The sequence below is a fragment of the Acyrthosiphon pisum genome, chromosome A2, assembly GCF_005508785.2.
Source record: "Acyrthosiphon pisum isolate AL4f chromosome A2, pea_aphid_22Mar2018_4r6ur, whole genome shotgun sequence".
Classification (NCBI taxonomy): Eukaryota; Metazoa; Arthropoda; class Insecta; order Hemiptera; family Aphididae; genus Acyrthosiphon; species Acyrthosiphon pisum.
This window is the reverse complement of record NC_042495.1, coordinates 104,026,820-104,052,798: the sequence shown is the minus strand read 5'-3', so window position 1 is coordinate 104,052,798 and position 25,979 is coordinate 104,026,820. Positions and strand designations below refer to the sequence as shown.

Below are 25,979 nucleotides of genomic sequence, written 5' to 3'. Positions count from 1 at the left end.
CAAACTTATTTTGAATTTCTTATAATAAAATTTATAAAATTTAAATAAATTTTAATAAAATCAGGTTACCAGGTTTTGTATTTATTGCTTAGAATTTGTTTACGTTTTTCCCGGTTTTTCTACACATTAGTTGGAATAGCGGCCCTTCAGAAAGGTTTAACGAAAAAATCGAGTACACTGTTGAAAAGCTTATAACATTTTGAAGTTTTTTTGAAATTTGCACCCACCTGTCTTAAAAAATAATTGTTGTTGGATAAATTGAAATTGTTTGAAATTTCGACATTTTAAAGTTATAAAAATGTGTGTTATTCTTTTTACCCAAAAAATCAGGTGAGCCCTTGTAAGATATGTTTTCCTAATCCCAATTTTATGAGCTTTTCATCAATGTATTCAAATTAGTTGTAGTACCTACGGTTTAGCAGATATGGACATTATTATTAACCAAACTTGCGTTTAACAAAAAACGCAAACATGGAAATTATCACTCTTATTATTGATAATTTGATTATGGTCACAAGGACTTTTTTGTTCCATTTGTGGTGTAGAAACACCTCTAGAAGTTTGACACATTTATCAGTCAGTATTTATCATATTGTTTAGAAGTGTTCACCATTTTAGTAATATCTGCTTAGTGTATTTCATTTCATTAGACAATATATTTTAAATAATTTAAACTCATAAATTACGTATGACGTATAGAAACCACGGAGTTGTACCTTTTCATTTTTTTATGTTAATTATCAAGTTGAAGCCTTAATAAATAATTAAGTGTGTAATTATTGTTATTTAATATAGTAAATAGTTATAATATACCTAATAAATAATATGTGTTTAAAACATACGATTCCTCTTAAAATAATTAAAATATAATACAATGTATTAATTTGATTTAAAATAAAATATTGGTAGCACAATAACTTACTAAATGGCCATTAGCTGGAGGCATGTCAATTTCAATATGAACGAATTCTTTTTTATGGCCTTCGTTAGATGTATAGGAAACCCCTTTAATTCCAATTCTATTTTGGATTCCATCAGTGCTAGGCTCTCCTTTCGGTTCTAGTACCATCCTAAAACAATAATTTACAATAAAAATCAATAAATCACTGAATTTTAAATAAATATTAATAACACATTTTAATAACGTAAATCAATAATTGATGTGCCTATATAGCACGTTTCTGGTTTATATATTAGTGGGGACTTCAACAACATGAATATGTTATTAGTAATTAATTATAATTAATTATTGATTATTGTATTTATTTGTATATATTATATTAAAACGATAATTCTGGAATAGTAACCTAACCCTGAGCAATACGTTACTTAATAACAGTGTTTTTTCGATCTTATAATAATTAATAACAATACAAATCTCCAAGTATTAACAAAAATAATAAAAATTTTACTTTTTAAAAATATTTAACACTTATAAGTCCAAATAATATTGGTTCTTTAAATGTATACACATATACAGATGGTTTTGATATTTATAGAGTTCATAGGTATCAGGTGTAGACTTTTAAGTTCTAACCCATTCGCTTCAGTAATTGTTACTATAGGTATTTTATCATAATATCATATAGGTAGGTAACATCATTTTTGTTGTTATAAAACACGATATAAAACATGAAACAATATTGTTAATTTATATATATTATATACCTATAGCTAATTGGAACAATACAAGTTAAATTAAAAACATTTTTTTTTTAAATAATATCTATAATTTATTCATTATAATTATACGTATATCTTTTATCTAATTAGAGTGGACTATAAATGAGGACATCGATGACGTCAATATGTTAAGCTGAATAAAATACAGTCAAAAACCCAATCGATCGTTCAAAGTGTGTAGTAAGGTAGGTACCTATATTGGTAAATAGTAAATTCAAATACGTATATAATAATTCAAATACAATTAATTAATATTTGATAATGGATATCAAGAAAAGATGAATGGATTGAAAACTGAAAAGTATAACAATAATTACTGTTGAACACGAACGCAAACTACAAATCTTTCATCTACTACACAAAACCTATTATATGCCTACGCCCCCATAAAATATTATTTAATAGGTCAGAGAGTCGATAATACATCGTTACTGTAACAACCCTTAACGACATTTAGAAACCTTTATATATAACATAACCTACCAAGTAAAACATGAATGACAAACTAATCAATAATATGTCTATAATATTTTTCTTAATAATATGTCATGATAATATGACATATAATATAGTAGGTATAAATACCTATATTATAACGATAATTATTAATGGAAGATAGATACTAACGTTATATAAAGTAAAACATTACAATCAATGATAATGAAATCAATATAATGTTGTCGGTACTTAATTTAATAAAATTATAAATGTCATTCATTCAATTCGTAAAATATATTTTAAACATTCAAAATATTAATATACCGACTATCACATATTTTTACCTATAAGTCCCTTCGTTTTAAATGATGTCAATTAGTTTTTAAAATGTGGACAATTTAAAGTAAGTACCTACCTAATGTAAAGAGATTTGAATGATTAAATGTATTAAAACAATGGTAAAATTCTCAAATTAGGAACAAAATAATAAGTACAATGTTTAATGTTAGGCACTAAGAAAAATGCATAGGTGGTGTTTAGCAGATGATATATCAGAAAATATTAGATTGATTATAATAATAAAACATAATATAAACACGAGTTTTCTCAGTGGGGCCCAGTATTTCATATGTATATGAAAATTAAATTAAATAAAAATAAATAATATGGCATAATAATTTTGATGATATCACGAATCACTCATTCACGCCTATTTCATTATTGAAATTCAATTTTAAAATGTAATATTCAAAAGTCTTGTTATTAAAACATATTATTAATATTAAATTTGTATATAATTTAAATATGTATATCATACCTTATAAATGATATTATGAAAATAAACAATAAATAAAATATTTATAAAGATTGATAATAATATATTACGTAAAATATGCGATATACTCGAGAGTTAATATACATTTAATGTATTAATAGTCAGCGATAGTTAGACATAATTTGTGGCCTATGGGCTATGATTGATCCATTACATTTTAGTAAATCATTTAATTAAGCAATTTTTATGCAACTAGGCATAAGTGCTAATTTCATCCATGGCAACTTTCATTACTAAGGTTATCATATAACAACCAATACGATAATTTATATTATTAAAATATCATATGATAATATTTTTGTTTTATGGATATACCTAGAGGCATTATTTCCACTAATAATATATTATTCTATTGACATCAAATTACTTCAATCATATATACATATGTTTAGGTTAGTTAATGTATGTATATAATACGTATGTACACGACAAACAATTTACCAAATACAGTGAATTGCTTAAACCATTTTAGTAATAGTACAAATTCAATAAGACAAGGTAATATACAATATGTATAAAATTAATGTTCATATAATCATGATTCGTTTTAGACTTATGATTTACGTTTAGAAACCAAAAAGTTATTTGTTATAGTGTACTTTCTTTAATACATATCAGAAAAATGTCAACTTTCATGATTTACGTCCTATATAAATAATGGATATATATTTCACTATTTCATATTTTATACTAATGTGCAGACAGAAGTTTACATAGGTAATACATAAAAATGAATATGCGTTTTACATAATACACCTTTATTTTATATATTCACCTTTTAGATTCTGCCATTCTGATAAAAAAAAACTAATTAACAAGAAAATAAAATATAAATATTGAATTTAAGCTCTAAAAACCAATAAGAAATTAATTTTAATAATACAGAAACACTTCAAAGACATACGAATTCTTAATAGACATAAAACCTAATTTGTCTTTCGAAATAAAGAACACGTGCATTGCACAATTAGGTAAAAAAAACCTTTGTGGTATGGGTATTTGTATTGCTCTCAAAATCTCATTACCTCCTTACCTGCATTTAATACTGGACGTTGATACAACAATATCAGTTAGGTATATAACTATAGGAAATTATATAATAAAAAAAGTATGTATGTCAAAGGAAATAATATAATTCGTCATGGGAAATTTAAGCGAAACATTTAGTTTCTTTTTTTTATACAATCCTGTAAAAATCATCACTCAATCATAAAATTTAGTTTAATTTTGACTAAATAGAAAACTCTTTCATGTACAACATAAATAAAGAGTCAGTATATAATTCGTTAATGTTTTATTTACTAGTAATTCAAGCAAATATTAAACTTAAACTCATTTTTATAACTAAAAAGCTTCATATTTAATTTAATTGAATTAGTTTATCAAATTTTAAAATGTGTTTCACAAATGACAAATATTTATAAGATCTAAACTGTATGGATAAATACTTTTAATGGGAGTATAAACTAATATTCACACATTCGTTAATCATCATAATATAGTATGTACCTACCTAGTGTAGGTATATTAATAAAGAAGTACATATTTGATATTACCTATAATATTATTGTAATACTGAACATCACGCGGTTAACCTATGCCACGACGAATATTTTATGGTAACAATTAAACTAGTAAGTGTACCTAGAGATATGTAAATAACTTATTTAGTAACTATTGTTATTTATTTACTTAGTCAAATAAAACTAATCATAAATAGGTACGAGTTTACGACCATCAAAATAGAAATAAACAATACAGCATTATAACAAATACAGCAATAATCTATGATAGTATTGTTGATATATTATATTGATGGGGATGACTATTTAGCGCATTTGTTATTATTTTCTTAAAGAATCAAATGCAATTATATTACATACTAAAATTAATTTACTATTACATAATAATTTTATCATTAATCGAATGTATATAAGTTTAAATGCACACCGATTACCAAAGGCAGGGTGTATCTATTGGATGTAAAGATTTTTTATCCTATAAAAACTTAGGTCAGCAAAAAATCTACAAAAGTTTCATGTAGCACTTTATAGTTAGAAAATTTATTTAGGTGACAACTTTAAAGACGACATTTATTTAAATTTTAATACCAATTCCTTTAGTGCGTAAGGAAAATTTACCGACAACCTGTGAAAAATATTAAAGAAATCTATTTGAAGACACCGCAAAACATTCACTTTATAATTAGAGCTCGGATTTCTATGCAATCGCATATTTTTTTCTTTTTACATTTTTTGATTTTTGTTAGAAATCTTTACGAATCATAATAATAGTTTGAAATGGATGGCAAAATTGTATTTTTTGTATATTTCTACAAAATTCAAAATATGTTGTAAATTGAAGCAAAATTAAAGAAAAAAGGTATTAGGTAAATACTATTTTGTCAAGTAGAAAAATCAAAAATACATTTTGTAGGCATTAAGGCGCTGGGGCTATACGCGGCGATATTCGTTGTCGTTGAAAACCTATAGGTTTTATTTTTTAATCAATAGCCGCGATAGTCGTTACCGGGCGTCGATTTTTTTCAATATCAGCCAATCCATAAACAACGTGACGGTCAATTTCCATTGCTTTCAATGATAACGGCTAACGGGTATTTTGTTTTATTGATTTTCGCGTCGATTTTAGATTCTGAGCGGAGCGAGGAAGCTATTGTTTTTACAATGGTGTTTATTTTTTTATTTTTTATTTTTATATCCTGTATACAAAATTTCTTCCAGAAGGAGTGCTTCGATTTCAACATATAGTACCTTATCTTTCAGCAAATTGGATCAAAATGGTACTTTAGAGAGGTCATTTTCTGATTTTCTCAATAGTTATTAATTGCCACGGGAAAAACCACCGAAAAATTACGATATAACGCTAAAAATGGGATTTTAATTTCTAACGCTTTGTTTATCACCATAGAAACGAATAAAAAATTATAATATTAATTCAACTTACATCATAAAATAAATAATAACAATATAAAATATCCAGAATGACAAACCGTCTCAGCTCAGAATCGTTTTTCTTATACAATGATATTTTATCATTGAATACAAGTCTAATACAATCCATTATACAATGACCCACTTGTAACCTAATGTACAGCAGAGCGACATCCACTTACCTGCTTTTAATATCTTAATGTATTTTAATACAGTATTATTGTAAATAGTAATATTTCAAAATTGTAAATATCGTGAACCTATTGTATTATTATTAGTTATAAGTTATTTTTTGTTTTCATAGAGTACGAAAAAGGTATTCCTTATATAAAATTGTAAAACTAAATTATTATTGTCTCGATGGAAACTTTGGATACTGCTGAAATTAAGACACTAACAGGCGACGAACTTTAAAAGTATTAGAAGAGCAAAAAGTTAAGCATCATAAAAAGGGGTATCTATCAATAGTTTGGAAAAACTCTCTGAAAATTAATTTTTGTACTTCTATTAATATGGTGTATTCAGCGGTTTGAGAGTAAGCCCCTTTTCTCAATATTGTAGGAGAGAAATTAATCTATACCTGTTTAGAAGCCAATTTTAAATATTTTAATTACTAAACTCAATTATTCAAATTCAAAAAAAATATCACACATTTTAAAGCTAAATATTAGACATTGGAAATGAAATATCGAAAATTGACTCATATAGTATATACAGACTTCATCTCTTTAATTTGTATAATAAGTGTTCATACAATATAATGTCACTCAGTAACCTATATTATTGTAAATATAAAACTAAGTTTCAGTGTTTTACTAAAATTTCACAATTGTAATAAGTATGTAAAATGCTGCGTTATTGACATGTAAGTGCACGTGAGTGGCAGCGCACAGCTATTTATTTTATACACAATCACTCACACTCATGATCACTTACTACGCACACATTTACACGACCCGCATACACACGCATAGAAAATTACTTAAGCTGTGGTGAAGTATGGATGCGAAGAAACATCGGCACTCCAGAACAACCTTTTAATATTTGAAAGGAAAATTATTGGATCTATCTTTGAACCTTGCATAGACATGAATACAGGAAAATGGAGGATCAGAAATAATGCGGAGATAAAAGAGATAATATACTAAGAACCAAACATAGTGGAAGAAATAAAGAAGAGACAGCTCTTCTGGACTGGTCTGTGCAGCATGGCAAAAAGTCAACTTAGTTATATACTTTGTAAAATATGGCACTTCAGCCATATATAATTTTAATTTATTTTATTGTTTTGTATTTTTTTTTTTTGTTAGCTTTTACTATTTTAGTTGCCTATGTGTTTGAACTTAAAAATAAGTTAGCAAAACAACAATTGCTTATAACTATATAGTTATAGATCAAGTTCTACCAATAACATTTTTTTTTGAAGGTTTATATTTTGCTATGGTCTTTTCTGGTATACCCTTACACAACAGTTTCGTAATTTTTTGAATAAACACATAAACCATACGATCTCAGATAAAAGCACAGTGTAGAAGAACTATAAGTATATAAATATATGCTATCAAAATAATGAATTAAATTAAAAAATATATTAATTTATAATACCTTTTTTATAATATTTAAATGTACCAATATTAATATTTCTATTAATATTGTACAAATTTGTGGTGTAAATTATTGAAATTTTCTTGCAAATTTGTTGCATATTTTTATTATTTAGACAATTAGATTGGCATATTATATGGCATATTTTGATACCTTGTAGTGCATAAAATATTATCAATTTATAAATAGGTATTAAAAATATAAACACGCTGTTTGTAATAAATGAAAATCGATAGATTAACATTTTATAATTAAATACCTATGTGCCTTGACACGACGCGTTGGCTGCTACCAGCCGTGGAATGCGAGTAAGAGTAAGTAACGCTCGCTGCTACTAGCTCCCGGATGGGTGACCACCCGGATTCGTAGTAGTAAAAACCTTGCCACACAAACACGTGTTTGCTTACGCCTTACCTATAACAACCGTAACAACACCTTACCGCACCAACCTTACCAACCATAGTTTATAACCCCTACGACAGCTAATGGCCTTAGTCGTCGGGCTTAAATTTAAAAATACGTATTAAATACCTATAACATAAGAATTAAAATAACATATTTTTCCAGGGTATATTTTTTTCAAATTAGTTTTGATATAGTTTTGACATGAAAGATTTTTGCAAGATTTATAGAACATTTTTTTTATAACGTATAAATCAAGTATATTATATTATTATATAATATACTTATTTCCAATAAAAATATACTATAGTACTCAGATCATAAAAAATCGAACGACAATCTAGTGTTGAGCACTTTTTTTTACTTTTCAAAGCATAATATGCGTGACGTGTATTATTAAATATTGATAAGTTATGGAGAATGATACAATTCAAAGTTCCGTTGTAAGCGAACATTTCTTTTAAAAATATTTATGGTATTCGGTGGGTTTTTTATTACCAAGGAAAATAACAATGCTTCCTTTATAGTAGTTGCTTCACTCCACCTTTAAAACTATAACAGGATACGGAAATTGGATAATGCAATTTGAAGTCTCAATTCCAAACATTATAAACTTTACTCTATTCAATAAATCTACAAATAATTATTTGGTCGTTACCTTTTTACGTATAGTGCATTTTAATTAAACTATTGACATTTCTAACGAATATTGAATATTAATAATTATTTCATTGTAATGTCGGTGTAACTATAGTAAAATACAATATTAAATGCATAGGCACAAAGGGGGGGGGGGCTTTAGGAGCTAAGTCCCATAAAAAATGTCCATAGACCTCCCAAACATTTCCTACATTTTCTTTTAAGCTTATTCATTATTATCAAAGTAAGGCCCTATTAGCCCTATTAGCCCCCCCCAAATCTCAAACGCTATTTGCGCCTATGATTAAATAGCTATAGGTATTATCAAAATTATCATACATATTATGTATGATAATTTTGTTTTGAGAAGTCTGCAATAAAGAAACACATATCAGTATACGGTATACGTATATCGAGGACGTCATGTTATTTTTGCACCGTCACTGCTGTTATGTTCTTACAAAAATAAATACCAAATATTTTATTATGTTTTTAACATCCGGTTTTGTTAAATATTTATGTGTTAGTATAGTATTTTTAATCATTAATTTGAGTCATTCTTGAGTTTCAAAAGCTTAGAAGTTAGATTGCGTACTAGTACAACAAACATAATATCAGGAAAGTCAGTAATATTATTAATAGAATATAACTTTTGTACCATTGTCCATCATATCGAAAACAAATCTAATATAGCTAAAATATAACATTTATTGGGTATAAACTTTACAAAAGAAATTAAATAATCAAAGAGATATATTTACATCTTACATTCTTATATTTTCGATACACAAAATTTAAAAGTAAAAGCGCTACACAAATCTTGATATTGTCAAAGATAGCATAAATTAAAAATTCACAGAGTTTTATACTTTCATGCTTAATTAAATGTAATGGGTGTGCATAATTCGTTTGGATACTTTATTCGACTAAAATATAAATGTAGCGTTATCCTTTTCCCTTTTATTGACATACCAGTTGCATATGAAATGTAAAAACACTGTTAATTATACGCACTCCTCTTACATAAAAATGTTTAGATCATAAAAAATGATTATCAAAGTCACTAAAAAAATCCATAAGAAAATAGACAGTTTGATATAAGGAAGACCATTGGGGTTTTGGTGTATCACAAAAACAGGTGTATTATCATGTAAATTAGAAATTTATTATAATCAAATTGACTGGTCTCGAATTATGATGGTCCGTATAGGTTGTGTTTCCTCAAATATTTAGTTTATAAAAAAAATGTGATTTAAAACTAAAATACTAAGTATTAAGTACATAATTATATAGTTTCTATTAAGAACATTTTCAGTTTCCAATTTTATTAGTCTTTTTTTTCTACGGATGTCAATAACTTTATTTGCTGGGTAAAAAAGCTTTAAAATGAAATACAAGGCTCCTACTATATTGTCACAATAAACAATGACATTTGAAAAATATTAAAAATCCCTAGTCACACTTATCACACCTATCTTAGTCCCCAAACCTAATAAATCACCTGATTCCATCTCCTCTTTTCGTCCCATAAGCCTACTTCCATTTTTTGCCAAAATTCTGGAAAAACTTTTACTCAAACGTCTGCACCCATATATAGCAGAAAACAATATCATTCCCAATTCTCAATTTGGATTTCGTTCTGCCCACTCAACTATACAGCAAGTCCATAGAGTAGTTGATGCCATATCTTACGCTTTAGAAAAAAAACTTTTTTGCACTAGTGCATTTCTCGACATCTCTCAGGCGTTTTATAGGGTATGGCATGACGGTCTTCTTTATAAATTAAAAAAATTTCTTCATCCCACCTACTTTCTTGTTATTAAATCATATCTCTCTGAGCGTAATTTTCAAGTTTGTGTTGGTAATGCCTACTCTTCTGTAGCCAATATTTCTGTGGGTATCCCCCAAGGTGGTATTCTCTCTCCCATCCTTTACAATATATATGCCTTGGACCAACCAACCTCCTCTAATACAATGGTTGCAGATTATGCGGACGACAAAGCCATACCCTCAACTCACTCTAACCCTGTATTAGCAGTTCAAAATCTCTAATCTCACCTTTCTCTTATAGAAGATTGGTACACCAACTGGAGATTTAAAATTAACCAAGCGAAATCCATCCATACGACGTTCACTCTAAGACTTACTCCTTGCAATGATGTTTTCATATACGGGACCCAAATTCCAAGTGCTCAGAACACTAAATATCTTGGCCTAACCCTCGATAAAAGGCTGACATGGGCCCAGCATATTAAATCAAAAAGAATAAACTTAAACCAACGTTTACGTCTTTTAAAAAATCTCATTTATAATAACAGATACACTCACACTAGTACCAAACTCCTTATTTATAAATCCTTACTTAAATCCATGTGGACATAATATGGACTGCAACTATGGGGAAACGCAAAAAAGTCCAATCTAAACAAAATTCAAACTTTCCAAAATATAGCGCTTCGTAAATTATTAAATGCCCCTCCTTATGTTTCTAATCATACTATTTATTCAGATTTAAAAATACCTCTAGTGTATGAGGAAGCAAAAATGTATTACAAACGTTTCCACTTCCACTTATTATCTCACCCCAATCCGCTCGTTCGAAATCTCTACCCCAACTGTCCGCGGAAACCCGCCAAGGTTAAAACGAAAATGGTGCCGTGACTTGCTTGTATAAATCAAGTACTAAAAAATTAAGTATATTCATAAAAAAAAATAAATAAAAAATAAATAAAATAAAATATGTATAATACATATTAATATATTATAGAAATAACAAAAAAAAAAAAAACAAGCGAAAGTGTCATTAATGGGTGGCTGCTCTCATCAAACGTAACATGTTATATATAATTTATTGTAAACTGTTATTATTATTAATATTAATTTGTTTTGATACCTTATATGTATATTCTGTATCACATTTACTTATTGTGCCTAAGGTATAGATTGAAAATTTCTCTTAAAAATAAAAAAAACACTTTTTTTAATACGCGTTTAAGGTTCAAATCTTGACAAATAACGGAAAAATCACAAAAACTAGCAAATAATTTTGTGTTGAAAATTCATAAAAATTTTTCTTTTTAAATCTAAGATTTGAAAATGTAATACAAGATTCTTCATAAGTTTGTCTACTTTAATCAAAAAAAAAAAGTCTACAAGCAAATCAAATTAAATTTTTATGAGTGTTTGAAATTCATATTTTTACAACATTTGATATTCGATTTCTCATGTGACGATTTTCTTATTTTATTGTTATTAAAAAACGAATGACTGTAGATATTTGAAAATTTCACTGAATGTTGATATTTTCATTTTCTATACAGCATACAATTTTGAAAATATTTAAAATCTTTTTAGGCTGTTTACGGACATTGTTAGTTTTCAATTTTTTTAGTTTTTTTTTCTATAAATATCAATACAATTTTATTTGTTGGCTAAAAAAGTTTAAAAAAATTTAATGCAAGGCTCTTGATATATTATTACAATAGCAGTTGAAAAATTTTAAAAATACAGGCAACATTTTTTTTTATAAGCATTTAAAGTTCGAATTTTGACAAAATTCATCAAATTTAAAATTTAAAACAAGGTTCCACGTAAATAGGTAAATAATAAATATATAAATTACTTAATTCACAATAATATCATCAAATATACTTAGAAATATCATAGGCTGACTGACCGTTTTCGCTCAGAATCGTTTTTCTTATATAATGATATTATATCATTTAATTCAAATTCAACACCATCCATTACAGTGACCCACTTGTAACCTACTGTACAGCAGACAGACATCCACTTACCCACTTTATTTAGTTTTTTTTCTATAATTGTCAATTAAATTTTATTTATTTGGTAAAAAAAGTGCGAACATTTAATACAAGGCTCAAAAACATAGGTACCTACAATTTTTTTTATATACTTAAGCATTTATAGTTCAAATTTTGACAAAATTTATCAAATTTAAAATTTAAAAATTATTTTGTGATTGAAAATGTATGAAAAGTTCAAATTGTATAACTAAGGATTGAAAATTTAAGACAAGGTTCCATGTAAGTAGGTAAATAAATTACTTTATTCACAATAATATCATCAAATATACTAAGTACCTAATAACTTATATGGTGGCGAAACGTTTCTATAACCCCCCACAAATTCTCGTATAACTTCGGAAAATTTTTTTTACGAATTGAGGGTCTTATCGTACAAATTCGTACGAATTCCGTACTAAATATCGGCTAAAAAAAAAATAGCAAAATAACAATATGGTTGGTTAGGGAAACATACGAGGATATTTCGGTCTTCGATTAACGAGAAAAATAGTATGTGAAAGATTCGTAAGCAAATTCTTGACTTGTCGTGGTATTATTGCATTGTTAAAAAAAGTGGGTAAGTGGATTTCGCTCCGCTGTACAGCAAGTTACAAGTGGGTCACTGTATAATGGATGGTATTAAATTTGAATTCAATGATATAATATCATTGTATAAGAAAAACGATTCTGAGCGGAGACGGTATGTCAGTCTAGGTATAAGACATAATATTATATTATAGTCTATAGTACCTATTTAAAAAAAATTGACCAATAATAGGTACCTATAATAAATTCCAAATTAATCATATCATAATATCTATTAGGTACTTATAACGCGTTATACATCCACAACAAACCGTGATTCTATCATAGATATATAATAGTATACTTTAGAAGTTTCAAGTATACCCAAGAATAATATTATACAATCACAACAAAATAACTAAAATAGTTATTCTAGGTTTTTAATATGTAATTTCGTCCAAATTTATACTTAAAATTACTAAAAAAAGAGTCAAAATATTTTCAAAATTGTATGGTGCATAGGATATGCTAATATAAACATTCAGTAAAATTTTCATGTATCTACAGTTATTCGTTTTTGAATTACAACAAAATAAGGAAATCGCTACATGAGAAATCGAGTGAATATCCAATGTTGTAAAAATATGAATTTCAAACGATCATAAAAATTTAATTTGACTTTCTTATAGATATTTTTTGTTTGATAAAGGTAGATAATCTTATAAGGAATCTTGTATTACATTTTAAAATCTTAGATTTAAAAAGAAAAATTTTTACGAATTCTTAACTCAAAATAATTTGCTAATTTTCGTGATTTTTCCCATATTTTGTCAATTTTTGAACTTTAAATGCTAATAAAAAAAAAACTGTGACTAAGGATTTTTAATATTTTTCATCTGCTTTTAAAACAATATACTAGGAGCCTTTTATTAAATTTTCAAGCTTTTTTAATCAACAAATAAAATTTTATTGATATTTTTAGAAAAAAAACTAAAAAAAAATGAAAACTGACAATGTCCGTAAAGAGCTCAAAATAAGTCAAAATATTTTGAAAATGTTATGGTGTATAGAAAATGCTAATATAAACATTCAGTCAAAATTTCATGTATCTACGGTCATTTTTTTTAAAGTTACACCAAAAACCAAATTCAATTTTGTGAAAAATCAATTTTGCGTAAAAATTCCCGTTTTTCCTTAATTTTTCTTTGGTTTTTCTTGGCGCTTTTGAAAATTACTGGGAATTTTAAATTTTTACCTCCCCAATGCACCAACGATATTCACTTTCCAATCGAACAAGATACTGAAGTTGAAAATCGAAGCATTATTTCGACTACTTATCGTGTACACAGACACAAAAAAATAAAAAAACACATATCATTGTAAAATCAATACATTCATCGTTCCACTCAGAATCTAAAATAACGGTAAGGAATAATAATTTATATAAAAAATGAATAGTTTTAAATTTAAACTATTCCTATTTGGTGAATATTTTATTCTGCAAAAAAACAATGTGTAGACCTGAGTGGGCCCCCAACATAAACATAAGCTGGGGCCCACAGGGAAAAACCCTTTTTTTCTATGTGCCTATCCACCCCTGGACAGTGGACATACCTTAAAACGGTGTGGAAATTATCGTGAAATAAACAGCTTAAAATTATCCTAAATATTTTGAATATTGCATTGGTTAATTTATGTAATACTGAAGCGTTTCAAATGTCCATGATTAATATTTTTAAATTTCCAATTTTGTCAATTACAACTTAAAACGCTTAAAAAAAAGTGACTAGGTATACCTATGTATTTTTTTATATTTTTTTAATTTCTGTGATAACGACTTATGAAAAACTGAGTGAATAACCTTTCATTAGATTTTCAAGGTTTATAACTTGAGAAAAAAATTATATATAACATAAGTAAAAAAAAAAAAATTTGATTGCATAAAACATCTAAATACTTCAAAAAGTGCCCAAATATTTTGAAAATTATATCATTTTCAAAATCAATTTTGTTAAAAACTAGTCATGAAGTGCTATTGCTGAATAGTTTCTTCTCCAAGCCAACCATGATGACCTATATTATATTCTACATCCATTGTGCTTATTGTAATTTTTCTTATATACAGATTGTACAAATAAAAAACCTAATATGTCAAAAAAAAAAAAAAAACTAGTGTTGCGTAAATACTTCCTGTTTTTCTGTAATTTTTTTTTCGTTTTCCTAATTATTAAGGAAAGTAATAGTCATTTTTTATTTTTGACCTCACAATACTATAGGTATAAGTAACTAGATCCTATTTGTTACTAGACACTACCTTTTAAGTTGATGATTAAAACATTTCTACTGCTGAAAAAGATGATGAGGCATAAAAAAAATAAAAATTATTATCAAACCAATACTTACATTCAAGTATTTAACGCTCAGAATCTAAAATCAAATATTGTAAATCTTGATACTTTAAGAATGTGATGAACATTTTTCTAAATTTTACAGCCAACATTTTAGATAAAAACGCGAATTATTGAATTGTAAAAAATTGTGTATGATAAATAATTTCAAAAGCAATTGAGTATTATAATATATGATAAACAAATAAATTAGTTTGATGCATAATAACCTGATATTAATATAGATACCTACCTATTTGAATACTTTAATAGTGGAAATAATTGTTTTGCTTGGTTGTTCACGATTCGTACACGTGCTATATCATAGGGTTCATGACGTGATCATGACAAATACTTAAATTTTAGACCCGAGAACAATGTGACAGAGTCAAACCGATAAAAATCCAAACTTTACTTTCTATATGTAAAATAGGTGCTTAAAAAAATTAATTGTTAAAAATTACTATGAAACCTAGTACGTGATCATATTTTATCATTATTTTCAAATAATTGTAAAACTTGTGAAAGTTTTAAGTTATAAAGAATTTTGTTCATATTTCATACATTATGAAATATGAATATTATTCATATCTCCTATGTTATAAATCATAAATATAGGTACTCGTAAATATACAATAAATACATCATCAACGAATTATAGGTACATGCATGGACGCACGGTATAAACTATAAGCTATGATATAGGTATTTAATAGCAAGGATTGACAAGATAATATTATAATTACGAGTACCGCTTTTGTTAAAATTTATCGCAAATACATATATTTTTGTAAGTACCTAATTAATTCTGTACTAAATAAATAACTGTATAAAATAAAAATTAGTTCCGTTATATTATTATGATAAACTTATCACTCTGTAGTCTGTACACAAACAATCATATTATATTTGTAAGTCCCCCTCCAAGTAACAAGATAATAACAGATATGATAAAAATAGAAATAGCTACAATTATTTAATACACACAATTTTGCATGGGAAATGTTAAATAAAAAATACTAATTTGAAAGTTCCACGGTAGTATACAGTACCAAGTTATTGTTTATTATTTAATGTTATCTATATCAATTATTTTTAAATGCATTACTATCCAGGACCAGAAGGCGTGATAAAAGCTGTCGATAAAATAACGTAATGTAAAACGTATTTTAAAATCAATTTATCACAAAATTGTATTATAAAATAGGTAGGTATAAGTAAACATTTAAGCCTAAGCGTAAAGTTAAAACATCTTTAAAAATATTAAATAATGAGTATTGAGTATAAATAACGAATCGGCTACATTTTTTTATTGATGAATCATTTCCCGAAGACAACTGTTTTTTTTTTTATATATAGAAAACACATTAAGTTAAATGTAAAATAATGTATTTATATTTTGAAACTGCAATAAGTAGGTAAGTATTAAAGTAAATGCACAAGGCCAGAAATTGCAATATCATGCAAAAATGATGCGAAACATTTAACCATTACGTTTACTTCCAGAACATCTATGAAATGTAAATAAGTGGGTATCCAATAATGCCAAGACCGAAAAATATTCCAAATGTATTATGATGCTAATAATTATTATCAACATATTTTAAACCTTGTAGTATGACTATAAATAGTAGTTGCAAATAAGGTCATTACGAGGTTATAAAAGTGTAATTTAACTATCACTTTTACTAGTAAATTATAATCGGAGTTGATTTTCAGACATGATATTTAGACGGCGAATAGGTAAGTCATCGTCTTGACCCACCCAAATGTTGACCCTCACCATCCCATACTAAACAGGTGCATATTACAGTATATAATATACAATATACATGTATTATGTAAACGTGTATATTATAGTAACAATACGAGGCGAAAACAAAATATGAGAGGTACATAGCGTTGGGGAAAATAAATCGTTAAAAGCGGAACGAAGCGTACAAACAAACTGAGATGTGATTCTCATCGAAGAAAGTTCGAATGCGTCGCCGGTGGGATAGTGCTCACCATATGAATGCGGAGGATACCATTAACAGGAAACCGTGGATCGATTGGCCTCGAGCATAATATTACATGTTATTATTATTGCACGATAACGAGATGCAATACATCAGTTGTACACCACACAAACAACCACCACCAGTGGCGATCACAATCCGTACATATATTATAATATATGTAATAATTTTGTATATATTATGAATTTATGTGTGTGCGACGGAAACGGTATCACGCGCGCACAATTCGATAACAGTTGTAGAACGAGTTTACTGTTCATGAAAATTATTTTTAATGTATACAATACAGTATTATTTTTTAACGACAACCGTGAAAAATGATTTGCGCGTCACGACGACGACAGACCAATAGATCGGAACAGCGGTCACTTGAGACACCACAACGTAAACGCACGCCACGGAATTAGACGGTACACTGCCCGCCGCCCGGCGGCCGGCAGTCGCGAATCGCGGTTATTGCCGACGCAGAGGCGCGCGCGAGTGGTGTCGTTGGGAAGACGCGCGCGCACCGCCGATGACGGTCGGTCGGTAGGCGAGAGGTGGTAGTCCCGCCGCCGCCGATGTTTACAGTGCTGACGATGGTGTAGCATCGGCGGCGCCGACTTTGACAAGGACCGAAGGACACGCACCACTTAATGCCCATAACGTGAAAATTATAAAAAAAAAAAAACAACAGATAGGTGTATATTGTATAATATATGTATAATATATATATATATAGGAACTGAGCAAAGCCTAAAATTATGGCGCCAAATCACAATTCCCAACACGAAAAAGTTTATGATGTACGGGATTTAATTAGGGCACTGCGCCACTGCACGACACGGAGTGAAACGGCATATTTTAGAACATGATAGCTGATATGTGTTCAGTCCCGTTAAATGTGTCATACTAATATACTGTTCTCGATAAAATATTGTACTATTGTTTTTTTAAAAAATTTTTTTGTATATTAACTTCAAAACGGTTGCAATCGATTTTTATTGTTTTTAGCATAAATTATTATTGGTTTTACAGTGTAATTTTTTTCTTGCCTCAAAACATTTTTTGTGCAAAATTATTGTCAAACATGCATTTTTTAGCACAAAATATAGAAAGAAAATAAATTACATGTTAATCCGACATACCAAGCTGTAAGATACTAAGATATGCATTTTCTATATTATAGTATTTTTAGTGCGATAATAATTGATTTCAGGTGTAATGTGTTCTTCATATTATGTACTATTTGGTATTTATTTATTTTATCTACTTTTTTTATATAAAACAGGCGTAGGAATGTAGAATAAGTACTATAGAGAAAATGTATTGTTGTGAGCATTAAAATAATAAAATGTATTTATAAAAAAACCTATATAGGTACTAATAGCGTAATAATGCAGGATATTATTTCTATCACTAAAGACAGCGACATATTAAGATAATAAGGTTTGTCTTTGCATACCAAAACAACCTCATCAGATCATAAGAAATGTATGATTTTATATTACAACATTTAAAGAAAAAAAAATAGAGATAATCTCGTAATTTTTTTTTAATACATCAATTAAAATGTAACACTCAATCCACAATTTTTATTTATCTTAAGAAATACTTTTATTACTGATACAGCTATACGGCTATAATAAGACCCCCAGCATATTATGCATAAACACTTTACATTTTTTACTTCTTAAATGAAAATTATGTAAGCTGATACCTATATTTGTTTAAATTAAATCACTAACCTAATAAGAATCGCGTGCAAAAACACTTGTATCCCTGGCGGCTGGCTTAGTTCAACAGACTAATGAAATAGTTCACGAGCGTGTTTAAGAATCTTTTCTAATTACCTATTACCATTTAATATTTAATGCCTGCAAAAATAACTGAAATACTTATATACCTACTATGCAATTGTTATAAAAAAATATCAGTCAACAACTTGCTATACTGATTGAATTGTATTTGTATCTGATATTAAACTATTTCTGTTATAAACAATAAAGGATAATGTTTTTTTAACTTAAGTATGTAAGCTACAAAATTGTTTTTTCATGTTTTTTTTTTTTGCAAAATGATCTGTAAAAGTTGGAATTTGGAAAATCGATTCCTGGAAAAAATTACCTTTAATTTATTAACTTTTAATGTAATATTATATTAGATGTAATTTTATTATTTCATAATTAATAAAATACCTAAATTTAATATAGTAGGTAGTATAATAAATTAGGTGCAAATGTGCAATTATAGGTACCTACCAACATAACTTAGGTAAGTTGTAGATACTATATTTTTATAGTCGATTTGTATTTGTATTTCATATGATGGCTTACAAAATGTTAATAATATTATACAATAATTACATAAATATTGTATGTGATTAATGAAGAACAATGTTATGTATACTTAAATATTGTTATTAAATAATATTATGATATAAAAGTACAAAAATGAATAATTATATTAAACTTATTTAAAGCACGACAATACATTATGTTGAAAACAGTGTTACATAATTATAGATTAATAAATAATATCAATAATAATTCTGTTAATTCATTCAACAATTAAAAATTTGGAATATTTAGAGCATAATTATTGAATGTTTCGTGTTTGTTGCTAAAGGGCTTTTTCCCCTAGATTCCTAAAAATTTAATGCTGAGATACATATTATGATAAACAAATTGTACAAAATTACAAAAAATAAGCACTATTTTTTAACTTTTAAGTTGCATGGGTTCTGTTGAGATTTGAAAAATAAAATAGTAACAAAAACCAATAACATAATGACGATTTCATTTAAATTATTAATATACCTATATGATGTCATAAATTATAATCACGATAAACCTTTCGTGTATATATTAATACGTCATATCATCGATTATTAATACTAGTATATTATATTATATAATCAATGGTCATACGTAATTTCTTAGATGAGTCATATTTTGTTGTTTATTGTAAAAATAAATATTATGTTCAAACAGGCTCTACAAAGAATCTGTGAAAACTATACCGGCACTTACGAATTGGTAATGTTATCAAATTTACCATCAGTAAAGAACTGACATACCTCTACGGCTCTACCTATTATATTCTATGTTTATTTAAATATAACCATGTAGGTCAAAAGTAAAAATGTCCAATAAATTTCAAAATCGTCAGAAAAAACAATTGGTTACTGGTTATTGGAATTTGCATAAGTTGAAACCTCATAAGTTGCTAGTGGAAACATAAAGTAAATCAACAATATTTTTTTATAAGAGCCTGAAGTTAACATTTTGACAAAATTCATTGTAATCACGAAAATTAGAAAATTAATTCGTTAGAAATTAATAAAAAAATTTCGATTTATAAATAAGTTTTTAACATTTAATACATGATTCCCCTTAAGTTTACCTACATTAAACAAAAAAAAACAGAATTAAACAAAATTATTTTTTTACGATCGTTTGAAGTTAAACATTGGATATTCACCTGTAAATTAACAAATTTTCATACAACTATTTTTTTATTTTTCAGTTATTAAAAAACTAATAACCGTATAGGTACTTCAAAATAATTTGAAAATATTCGACAATTTGATAAATATTGTCAAAATTTGAACTTTAACAACTTTGAAAAAAAATAAAACGTGCATATAGATATTTATCATTTTCTCAACTACTATTATTTCTAGTTATGAGGAACTTGTACCAATTAAATTTTCAATATTTTTGACACGACTAATAAAATTTGATTGACATTTATAGAATAAAAAACTAATAAAATTTCAAATTTTAAATATCTATAAATACCTAACTCAAAACGAGTCAAAATATTCTGAAAATATAAAAAAAATTATAAAATACACATTTGATGACAACTATTCAAGTATACCAACGGTTATTATTGTTTTTTAAAAAGAAAAAAAAATCGTACTTATGAGAATTTGTTAATTTACGGGTGAATTTCCAATGTCTAACTTCAAACGCTCGTAAAAAATTAATTTGACTTTCCAATAAACTTTTATTTTTGTCAAATGTAGGAAAACTTAAGGGGACAGATGTCGGGGGAATTCGGACTCGAGATTTCTATAACCCCCCCTTCCCCGGAAATTAAATCCTATATATCACTAAATAGAGCAATACAATTTTTTTTTTTAAATTTAAATCGTTATCGAAAAATATATTTTATACTTATTAATTATTATTAAGTTCAGAAACATAAATATCATCAAGCCTATTCATAATAGGTACAACAAAATGATTTATTCGATTTTGTGTTTATCTTATATTATATATTAGATATATATCGTACATTTTAGATAAAAGTAAAATCAGAATTTTAATACAGTGTTTAGTGTTTTTTAAGTACTTAAAATACTTTTAGAGTAATTCTCGTTAACATTAAATTAGCATAATACATTGTTCGTCTGTGGTCACGTCGTGCCGTAGTGATGCACGCTAGTTTTTTAAATTTTAAAAATACCACAATTACAAATTATCTTAAAAATCAAAACTAATATTATAGTGTAAAAATGTTGGTTTATCCATTTTACAACAATATTTTATTTAATTCTGAGTGGAGTTATCAGTTTTCGTTTTATTCGAAAAAAACGAAAAAATTGTACCTATGTATATTCAACATGCATTGGATAAAATAAAATTGTTTAGTTCCCAAATAGTTTTTTCGAAACATTGCTATATTAACTGTAAATAATGTTCCATTTATGAGTATAAATTAAACTTTATTCGAATGCTATAGATTTATCGATGACTTTAAATTCATAGGTATTTTATAATATGGACATTCCATGCACTTTCGTAATCAATCTTCTTGGTATTTTGCATTAATACATATTTGATCAACTAAATTACGAAGTAAAATAAAATATAATAGCACATCTACGGTTATTATTACTACAAAATATGCTATTTTTAATTTTTTTTTGTTATTAAGCTTTGACAAGGTTAAGGTTATAGTTTAGGTGGCTAGCGATTGGTTGTCAGTTGTCACAAAGAATGTCATTGGCGTTTCGCTAGGTAATTTCTCACACATAATTATTGACTATTGAAATACATTAAGATGATACATTAGAAATTTGTCTAAATTAATTCATATTCCGTATTATTATTTGACGAATTTATTATATAATACATTCTTATATATATATATAATATTATATAACATCATAATTATTATGTTTAGGGCCGGGACTTTAATGTTCTAAGAACCGCCGAAAAATGCTCTAAACAATTGTTAATGGCTAAAAATATCCCTAAAAATGTATTTTACCGCAATAATGCTCTTAAAAATGTACATATAAAATAATTTTTTTAACGCAATGTTTTATTAGGACACCTACCTAATTTAAAATGTACAATAAAATAAAAAAAACTGAAATTTTATGAAAATTTGATTAGAAGTTTAGTGTTTATAAATTATAATCACGGCCTACTAATTTTACTATTGGATACATGTTCTTTTCTATGTTTATATAGGCCTATGTGGGTAAATGTTTAAAAGTAGAATTTTTGGACCAAAAAGATATTGTCCCCTCCGGGGCCCCACCCAATAGAAGACGAATCAAAGCTGCTACTAAAGTTGTATGAATGTATGATATACTATAGTATGCATTAAAACTATAAAAAAATGACCACAAAATGAAAAAACCTCCTAAGGCGCAACAAAATTCAAAAATAAAAGTTTCACCGTTGAAGTATCTATTTCACAAATTATGTACTTGAAAAGCATTGCCTAAGATCACCCAAAAAAAGATGCACTTTGCATTGAAATCCGGGCCCTAATTATGTTACTAAGATAACAATCGACTTATATACCCTATAAAGGTGGCAACCATTAAAAACCTAAATATATAATCATTAATCATTTTATAGAGCTTTTTGTTTTTCTTGTAGATAATACTAAAAAATTATATAAAACAGTGACAATTTCAATACAATTAAATTAAAACAATTTTTAATTAAGTAGGTAATCATAATTCATATTGGCTTTTCAAACATATGCAAAATTACAAGTTACAACCCGCGATAAACTTCTTTATTCCAGATCTTTATGTTTAAGTATACAACCTAAAAATTTAAAATTTAAATCGCTTCTCAACTATCAAAATAATTAATTCACAACACATGTATTTTTTTTTTATTTAACTATGTAGGTATCGATAAGTATAAAATTATTCTGTGCGACTAGAATAACTTGTAAAATATTAAAAACAAATTAATTTTTTGAGGTTTAAAATTAATAATTTAGTTTGGCAATGCCCTTGACCTAATCAACCCTTGACAAGTATGTGTCATTATATATTGATATTCGTCACGAACATGTCCATTTATAGTATCTACTAAGAATTTTTCAACTAACATTTTAGACCTTCAAAAATATGACACAAAATACTCAATATTCTTACTTTTTGTTTTTATATTATACATAAGAAAATACGAAACAATCATATTTATTTACATTTAATTTTAGCAGACATATTTATATGTCTACAGTTCAAATTTGAAAATTAATTTTACCGATTAATAGGATAATGGAAAAAATGAATACTAATACTATATAGTCCTTGGTTTATAAATTATGTCTAACATCTTAATTCTTAATGTGTTTATGCAGTAATATCACAGAATACATTAATAAATAATATGTACTGTGCAAGTGCCAAGTGTACATAACCCTATCTACATTATGCATTTATTTTAGAACAAAAAAATAGTATATCTAACGTCTAACGGCCTTACTTAACATAATTTTATATTATTAGTATATTATGGTTAATTAGTTAATATGTTTAATGACGTGATTACATCCCGTATTCTGTAGAATTATAATATTTTTAGAAAATGAGTGGACATTAATGAGTCATCAACGTACAAAGCAAGCTGACTTTTAAAAATATTTTGTTTTGCTCCTACATTCAAAAACACTAATATTGCTCTTAAACACACCCGTGTACATAGTTTCTTAGGTAACATTATATTTTCTTACGAGATCATTCGAAATTAATTACAATTTTGACAATTGACCTATTTTAGGTTTTACGCCTAAAAAAATTTAATGACGCCCTTGTTCAAAAAAAAATAGGAACAACAATAAAAGGGCGTATTAGCTATTTTGGGTGGAAAATTCCACAATGTCAAGAAATGAGAATCGATAATTTCGCATAAAGGCAAGTTTGCGTGCAGTGGTGCCACGCCCCAAAATCGACACTTCCCTTTTCCGGTGGAACCTGTAGAATTCTATCCAAGTATACATTATGTCAGCTTAGGTAATAAATAATAATTATAATTTAATATATATTATAATATGAACGATACATTCAACCCCAAATTATTAATATTTAATAGTCTTTTAGAATTTTGTTAATATTCATTATTATTGACATTAAAGTAAAAGAAAAACAGATGTTTTGATAATGAGTGCTTGTTATACATTTATTTTCTCATTTTTCAAATAGAAACTTCGAAAGTTCGTACGCACATGTCAAGCACAAAATGTTTGAATTAATTTTGGACCTGAAACACTCAACACTCAATCACTTGCTTCAACAAGCCATTAAAAACTCTTAATTCCCTTAAATCCGTTTTTGAAACCAATTTGAAAATAATGATTATGTCATACATTACTATTTACTACATACTACGTAGCAACGGTATAAGCACTTAGGCTTCACAAACAAAATTTGACCTAGATAAAATCTCCGCAGTTGAGTTGTAAGTGGTCCCTCCAATAATTCCTAAGCTCACCAGTATTTTTTTTTTAATTAAATGGTTATTTTACTGCACATAAATACATAATATTTGTATAATAACGGGAACAAAAATATTTATAGGACCATTGTACAGGAGTGTGATTGTGAAATATGTTTTTCCTATTTAAATCTAACTTTGATTATGAAAAAAGGTGAGTAAGTGGATGTCGCTCTGCTGTACAGTAGGTTACAAATGGGTCACTGTAAAATGGATAGTATTAAATATGAATTCAATGATATAATATCACTGTATAAGAAAAAAGATTCTGAGCGGAGACGGTATGTCAGTCCAGGTATAAGATATATAAATATATTATATACTTATCTATGGTATTAAAAAAAAAAAAAAACCAATAATAGGTATCTATAATAAATTCCAAATTAATCATATCACAATATCCATTAGGTACTTATAACGTGATATACATCAACAACAAACCGTGGTACTATCATAGATAGGTATATAATACTATAATAGTATATTTTAGAAGTTTCAAGTACCCACGAATAATATTATACTATCACAAAAAAATAACAAAAATAGTTATTCTAGGTTTTTTAATATATAATTTCGTCCACATTTGAACTTAAAATGACTATAAAAATAAACTGTGCTTAATGCTTATGTATTTTTAGATTTTTTGGTAACAGTATTAACTACTTACGTGGAATCTTGTTTTAAATGTTCAATCCTTAGATATAAAAGTTGAACACTTTATGAATTTTTAACTACAAAATAATTATTCAATTTTAAATTTGATAAATTTTGTCAAAATTCGATCTTTAAATGCTTATAAAAAAAATTGTGCATATGTATTTTTAATATTTTTCAACTACTATTTTAACAATATATCACGAGCCTTGAATTAAATTTTTACACTTTTTGACCCAACAGATAAAACTTTATTGATATTTTATAGAAAAAAAAGGTAAAAAAATTGATAACTGA

The 25,979-nt window shown here is 26.9% G+C and overlaps 1 protein-coding gene across 3 annotated transcripts in view; it reads right to left on the bottom strand.

Moving 5' to 3' along the window:
• LOC100162696 (phosphatidylcholine:ceramide cholinephosphotransferase 2) overlaps window positions 1-25,979 on the bottom strand; it is a 51,284-nt gene that overhangs the window by 20,370 nt on the left and 4,935 nt on the right. The window contains exons 1-2 of one of the 3 annotated variants that reach the window (XM_003244685.4): window positions 17,279-17,769; window positions 923-1,070 (exon numbers count right to left, since the gene is read on the bottom strand). In XM_003244685.4, the coding sequence (XP_003244733.1) occupies window positions 923-1,070; window positions 17,279-17,301 (171 nt within the window). In that variant the 5' untranslated portion in view covers window positions 17,302-17,769. Of the gene's footprint in view, window positions 1-922; window positions 1,071-17,212; window positions 17,770-25,979 lie in introns of those variants that run through there. The other 2 variants (XM_001942916.5, XM_008185167.3) reach the window with 2 other exon arrangements.